Source organism: Sesamum indicum, linkage group LG11 (assembly GCF_000512975.1).
Source record: "Sesamum indicum cultivar Zhongzhi No. 13 linkage group LG11, S_indicum_v1.0, whole genome shotgun sequence".
Lineage (NCBI taxonomy): Eukaryota > Viridiplantae > Streptophyta > Magnoliopsida > Lamiales > Pedaliaceae > Sesamum > Sesamum indicum.
This window is the reverse complement of record NC_026155.1, coordinates 3981272-3988808: the sequence shown is the minus strand read 5'-3', so window position 1 is coordinate 3988808 and position 7537 is coordinate 3981272. Positions and strand designations below refer to the sequence as shown.

At 36.4% G+C, this 7537-nt stretch overlaps 1 protein-coding gene across 1 annotated transcript; it reads right to left on the bottom strand.

Moving 5' to 3' along the window:
• On the bottom strand, positions 904 to 2001 carry LOC110012915 (uncharacterized mitochondrial protein AtMg00810-like). The gene has a single exon (XM_020698049.1). The coding sequence runs from the start codon at positions 1999 to 2001 to the stop codon at positions 904 to 906; it is 1098 nt and encodes a 365-aa protein (XP_020553708.1).

Here is a 7537-nt window from a genome sequence, read left to right as displayed (position 1 = left end):
TGGAGCACTCTTCATCGGAAAAAATTAGTATTTTCACGTCAAGATACTCAAGAACCTCCGAAAGCATAAAAATTTCACGGACTAAAATGAGTACTTTTAGACATTACTGAAACATAAAATAAATGACTATTTCCACTTTCAAGTGAATTGCATTTTTGGTACAACACTTTAGGCCACTTTGCAATCCTAGTATCATGCTTCGTCAGCTTAATAAAGAACAACACCATATAAACGAAAAACTGTATAAAATTAGCTATCACCATTAAGTTTTAGATGAAATTGACACGTGAGTTGCAAGTGGCTGTTAAGTCACAATTGTTGGGCTGTTAAAAACGCGGCATTGAGTGTTGAAGGCAAATGGCGACTATGAGGCTTTTTCTATACATGCTTGTGTGATTTTGAGCATATTTTAGTTCATTTTATTTTATTTTTTTTCCAAATTTTTGTATTTCCAACTTTTAATTGTAATGACTTTGTGAAATTTCTTGCAGAAGCTATATCATAATGCGAATTCATAGAATGCAATAGCCAAGAAAAATGAAGAACAAGAAAACGATCTTATTTCTCTGAGTTTCAATTTTTCTGCTACAATCAGTTTTTCTTCTCTTTCATATTTGAAGAAGAAGAAGTGTATGTGTATTGATACACACTTACACTTAACTGCCAAAGGAAAGGAAGAATTGCTAATTCACTAATAGAAGCGTGTGAGCGCTTCCTTACACTGAAGCAACTAATAAAACGCGTGCGAAGGGGAGCCGCGCTTTAAACAACTGTAAACAAACGTGCTTCTTGGTAACCCGTTTCTTCCCAATGGCTATCTTCTTCCTCTTGTAGTCTACCTTCATCTGCTGCTGTGTAACCTGTAAATCTGGGTAAGAATCTCTATTTTTTTACACGTTCCCTTCAAGTGGAGCTTGTCAATAAATTGACAAGGCTCAACTTGGACACAAGATACATGAATTTAGGGCCTGGCAGGGTCTTTGTGAAAATGTCTACAAGTTGATCTTTTGTAGATATGTGTCTTGAATCAATGAACCCCTGTTTGTATTTGTCCCTCACCAAATGGCAGTCTATTTCAATGTGCTTGGTTCTTTCGTGGAACACTGGATTTGCTGTAATGTATAGAGCAGCTTGGTTGTCGCAGTAAAACTCAATTGGTGTGGGTACATTAATCTGAAAATCCTTCAACAAATTATGTATCCAAGTAAGCTCATACGCAGTTGTTCCCATACTTCTGTATTCTGCCTCTGCTGAGGACCTTGAAACCGTATTTTGCTTCTTGGTTTTCCTTGACACTAGGAAATCTCTAAGAAAAATATAGTAACCTGTTAGGGATCTACGGGTGTCTTCGCATGTTGCCCAATCAGCATCACAAAAAGCCTTTAGCTCAAAGTTATCTTGTGTGTTGAAGAATAGACCTTTGTTGATGCTTCCTTTCAAATACCTGACCAAATGTAATGCTGCATTCCAATGTTCTCTGCAGGGAAATTGCATGTATTGGCTCAGCTGTTGAGTTCCATAACACACATCTGGTCTGGAAAATCCTAAATACAGTAGCCTCCCAAGCAGCCTTCTGTAAGGTCCTGGATCTTCTAATTGTTCTCCTACATCTGCATTTAGCTTAATACCCACAGGTAATGGTGTATTTGTTGGTTTTGCTTGAGTTAGCCCCACATCTGCAATGATATCTTTGATGTACTTGCTTTGGGATATCAAAGTTCCTGCTTCAGACCTGAAAATTTCTAAACCAAGAAAAGACCTAGCCTTTCCCATATCCTTAATGGTGAATAGGCTGTGTAAGTGAGACTTTATTTCTGATATAGTTTTCTCACAAGGGCCTGTGAGAAGAACATCATCAACATAAACCAACAAACAAAATAATCCCTTCTCAGTAACTTTTGTAAAGAGACAGTAATCAAACTTAGATTGCATGAAACCATAATTTTCCAATTGAAAGGTAAGTTTCTTGGTTCCATTGTCTAGAGGCTTGCTTAAGGCCATATAAAGATCTCTTTAACTTGCATACATGATTTTCAGGGATAGGGTAACCTTTAGGAGGTTCCATATAAATTTCTTCATCTAAGAAACCATGTAAAAAGACATTATTAATGTCTAATTGATGTAAATGCCAGTGTTGTTTTAGCAACTAAGGATAGCAAAATTCTAATTGTACTGCTTTAGCAACAGGAGAAAAACTATCTACATAGTCTATTCCCTCTATTTGATTGTAACTTTTGGCTACAAGTCTAGCCTTATATCTATCTATAGTGCCATTACGTTTTAGTTTCAGTTTATAAACCCATTTACACCCTATTATCCTCTTGTTTTTAGGGAGTTGTGTGACTTCCCATGTCTCATTGTTTTCTAATGCCTTTATTTCATTATTCATGGCTTTTATCCAATTCTCAGATTTCATAGCTTCTTCAAAGTTCTTAGGCTCTTGAGGATTTTCAGTTGCTGTAGCAAGACATTTGTCACTAAGTGAAGAGTAGGCGATGTTAGGAATATCATAATTAAAGGAACATACATAATCATTCAGTCTTATTGGTCTATTGGTTTATCTTATAGACCTTCTAAGAACTGTGTTTTCATCTGTTTCAGGTATAAGAGACTCATATATGGTTTCTGTAGGAGTTTCTACATTTTCAGGTTCCTCATAGTCTATGTCCTCTATAGGTTTAGGAATAGAACAGTTTATAGGGTCTGTTTATTGCCCTGCATAAGGAAAAACATTTGGAGGCTCTAGCCTCAAATTTAGATTTATGGGGCATATTGTTAGTAGCAAAGCATAAGCAACCAAAAGTTTTAAAAAAGGAGTAATCCACAGGTTTCTTAAACAATGTTTCATATGGAGTTTTCCAGTTTAAAATACTTGAGGGAATTCTATTTATAATGTAAATGGAGGTTAAAATGGCTTTACTCCAAAACATTTTAGGTAGATTACTTAGGAACATAAGAGATCTAGCCATTTGAAGCAAGTGTTTATGTTTTCTCTCTACAATGCCATTTTGTTGGGGGGTATATGTGCATGTAGTTTGATGTATGATCCCCTCATCCTTGAACAATTTTTGAGTTTGCTCTCCTAGAAATTATGTGCCATTATCACTTCTTATTGTTTTGATTCTCTTGTTAAATTAGGTTAGAACCATTTTATGAAAATTTTTCAAAAGATCTCTGTTGTCTGTGTTTTATGTTGCATTAGGTAAGTCCATGTGCACCTATTTTTGTCATCAACAATAGTCAACATAAAACTACATCTTGATATGGAATATTCATTATATGGCCCCCATAAATCCACATGAAGAAGATCAAAACATTCATCAGAAACTGAAGTGCTTAAAGGAAAAGGTAATCTTTGTTGTTTTGCCCGAGGGAAAATTTCACATTGTACAGTTTGATTTTTATCATCCTTGACCAATCCAGTATGAATCATTACATTTTGAGACAAGTGTCCTAGTCTCCTATGCTATAGTTCTGAAGAAATGTGTGAAGTAGCAAGGCTAAAATCTCTGGAATCATGCAGTGTTTGTTGTCAAAGCTCTGCTTATTCAAGATATACAGTTTCTCTATTAAACAAGCTACAACAATGACTTCTCTAGTCCTGTGGTCCTACATAATACAACAAGATTTTAAGACTTAAAGTCTATATTTGATGAATTAGATAGCTTGCTCACAGATAAGAGATTGAATTGTAGATTAGGAACATATAAGACATCATTTAAAATGATCTTGTCAAAAAGTATGATAGTTCCTGAACTTCTAACATGATGTTTAGTGCCATCAGCCAGGTGAATGCAATTATTAGATGATTCAATCTTCTTATCAGTAAACAATAATTCATTGTTGCACATATGAGAAGTGGAACCACTGTCTATAATCCAGTTTTTAGTAAGATTCAGACTTAGACATGAGTTATCATAAGTGTTACCTAAAAAATCATGGTATGCAGTGTCTGTCAATGCCAAGGTCTGGGGTCTAAAACCACCAAGAAATTTGTTTATCTCTGTCTTTAAGACCTCAGCAATCACTTTGTTGTCAACTGCATTATTTGCTCTTTCATTTTGATCATAAGCTACTGCCACCTTGGGGTTGACAGACATGCTTTTCTTCCTTTGTTCCATAAGGTTTTTGTACCATTCTGGATACCCGTGAATTTCGAAGCACACTTCCTTCAGGTGCCCTGATTTGCCACATTCCTTACAGACTTGAGATTTCTTATCAACAAAATTTCTTTTCTTTTGAAAGTTTCTTGAAAAATCTGGTTTCTTGTAAACTTGCATTGCCACATTTTGAGATGTATACTGAGGTTCTGTGTTGACGTCTTTCTGCTTCTCAACTCTAAGAACCATGGAAAATGCCTTACTAACATTAGGATAGGGTTCCATCACGAGGATTTGACTTCTCACATGGTCGTAGGTATCATTCAATCCCATTAGGAATTGCATAAGCTGGTCTGAGCTCTTAATTTCTGGACTCTCTTTTGCTGCAGTACATGTGCATTTTAGGATACATGTGCATTTTGGAATGGGTGTAATGCAGGCTAACTCATCCCATAGCCTTTTTAATTTTGAAAAATATGCAGAAAAATCTAAAGAACCTTGTGATAGTGATGCAAGTTCTCTTTTTAACCGATATTCCATTGGACCATTGCATTGTCCATACCTGCTTTCAAGTTCAGTCCATAGCTCTCTTGATGTATTTATGTACATGAAACTCTCCACTATGTTCCTTGAAATGGAATTCAAGATCCACGAGGTAACCATGTTGTCTGCCTTGATCCATTACTTGAATTCTTTTGTATCTTTTTCTGGTATTTCTGCATCTTTATTGATAAAACTCAGTTTTGTTTTGGCTATCACAGCCAATTTTATTGATCTGCTCCATGACAAGAAATTGGAGCCATCCAGGGGAGTAGTGACAAGACTTATTCCCAGATTATCATTAGGTTGCAGCTTTAGGATATCAGGGTCTTCTGCCATTCTTGAGCTTCTTGTGAATCTTGTAATCAAGATAAAGTTGCAGCAGATTTTCTTTTTTAATCAGAGATCATCAATGGCTCTTGATACCATGTGAAAATTTCTTGCGGAAGCTATATCATAATGCGAATTCATTGAACGCAATAGCCAAGAAGGATGAAGAACAAGAAAACGATCTTATTTCTCTGAGTTTCAGTTTTTCTGGTACAATCAGTTTTTCTTCTCTTTCATATTTGAAGAAGAAGAAGTGTATGTGTATTTATACACGCTTACACTTAACTGCCAAAGGAAAGGAAGAATTGCTAATTCACTAATAGAAGTGTGTGAGTGCTTCCTTACACTGAAGCAACTAATAAAACGCGTGCGAAGGGGAGCCGTGCTTTAAACAACTGTAAACAAACGTGCTTCTTGGTAACCCGTTTCTTCCCAATGGCTATCTTCTTCCTCTTGTAGTCTGCCTTCATCTGCTGCTGTGTAACCTGTAAATCTGGGTAAGAATCTCTATTTCTTTACAGACTTCCTCTCCATTTTTTTTTTGTTTATAACTATGCATAAATTATATAAGCACCTGACTAGTGTATATGAATTTTTATTTAATTTTTTTACTAATATCGATAAATTCTATGAAGTTTAAGTAATGGAAGGATTTATTTATTGGACGTAAACAAACATCAGAGGTACTAAATGTAACTTTTTAAACCACATGAGGTCCACGTATAATTACAACATATCTCAGGGAAGAGCAATGAAAATTATTCCTTGATCTGAAAGAATTTGTTAAGATCTTATAAATAAGTTGACAATTTCTTAATTTTTTTTAAAGAGCATATAAGCTCCTAATATTTTATGCTTCGGCTTATAAGATCTTTTCTTAAAAAACTCTACCAAACACATTGTAGTATGGTTTAAGCTGTCAAACATATCCACAAGGCCCAACAAGGCCTAACAAGTCATCCTTGATTAAAATGAAGGCCCAAATCCCATTTTATCCCTAGTTATCGGGTATGATCGACATGTGGCAAGATCCTAGGCTGCTAGGTGTCATCCATACATTAGGAGAAGTATATAAACCCCTTATGAAGATTTCAGGTATGTTAACCACCTTATTTATTATCTTTATGCTTCCAATTATAGAACTCCGACCCACATAACTAACTTGGTTGTCAGAGTGCTTAAGTTCGGATCCATCCGACACCTCCATACCTTGTGCAGATCTCAAGCTTATTTCCCTGCGCCTCGTAGCTAGTGTGCAACCGTACAACCCATGATCGTACGTATTGCAACCAAGTCCATCATTTTTGTACTATCTGTAGAAAATAATCCAAAGATCTCACAATTAATTGAGGTGAGAATGGAGGGCGATTAGTTGAGGCTAGATGAAGAACTAAGCAGTTCAAACACTCGATCGGGAAAAGAGGCCGTACTGATAGCCGCGGGAGTGATAGGACCAAGTCAGGATATTTTGGTTCGTCTCACTTAAAGGAAGTTGAAAAAGTATTGATGTCAACGGAAGTTAAGGAATCCTTACAGAGTGTGAGGGATCATGAGAATCTAGAAATAACCCATGGCCACCTAGGCCGTTCTTCAAGTAAGAAGATCATGGAACGGCAACAAAAGGAATCTGATGGTTAAAAATTGTAATAGAAAGAGGATTGACCCCTTGAAATCAGAGCTCTAGCCAATAGAGTAAGAGATCTTGCAGTCATCAACATTCCCACCATACAAAAGAAGGGCTCACTCTTTATGGTAGAGAACACTACAGAGCTTTCCTCCCATGGCTCCAAGGTACTAGACTTGCCGAAGTATGATGCGAATAAAGATCCCCAGGAACATGTAACATCTTTTGAGCACATAATGCACTTATATGGTTTTTTAGATGCCATGAATCCTCAGATTTTCATAACAACTCTATAGGAGCGGGCTCAAGAATGGTTTACTTCATTGCTCGAAGCTGCAGTGGTTATGTACAAGCAATTGGTTAGAAAGTTCTTGTACCAGTTTGCCAACAAAAGAAGAGCAAAAAGCTCTACCACATGCTTATTCACTATCAAACAGATGAAAGAAGTGGATTGGCTCGGGAAGCGCGGCGGAAGAACGAAAAATAAAAATATTAATGATTCAAAGAATAAAAATACCGATCAAGGGGTTTACACTTGATCTATCTCGGGCATTTGGTGTATACTAAAAATACAAAGGCTAAGCATCGCAAGAAAAATGAGATGAAAAAAGTAAAACCTTGAATTTACCTTTGAAGTTTTTCTTGCATGACTACAAACATTGATTCCTCATCTCCAGATCCGTTCAAGGATGGGATCTTGATGATGAGATCCTCTAAAGTCGTCCACCCTCCGACTAATAGAACGTGGTCTCCTCGTGCTAGCAAGAACGACCATGAAAGAGTAGAGATCAAAATAACCGCTATCAATTAACGTGTTTTGACTTCATTTCCTTTTTCTTTGATTTCTAGACCAAAAGAAGAACTAATAAGATGGAGAGAATAAGAGAAAGAGAGACGAATTTTGAGAGGTGCAGAGATTAGTGTATGTTGTGTGTGTAGCTAG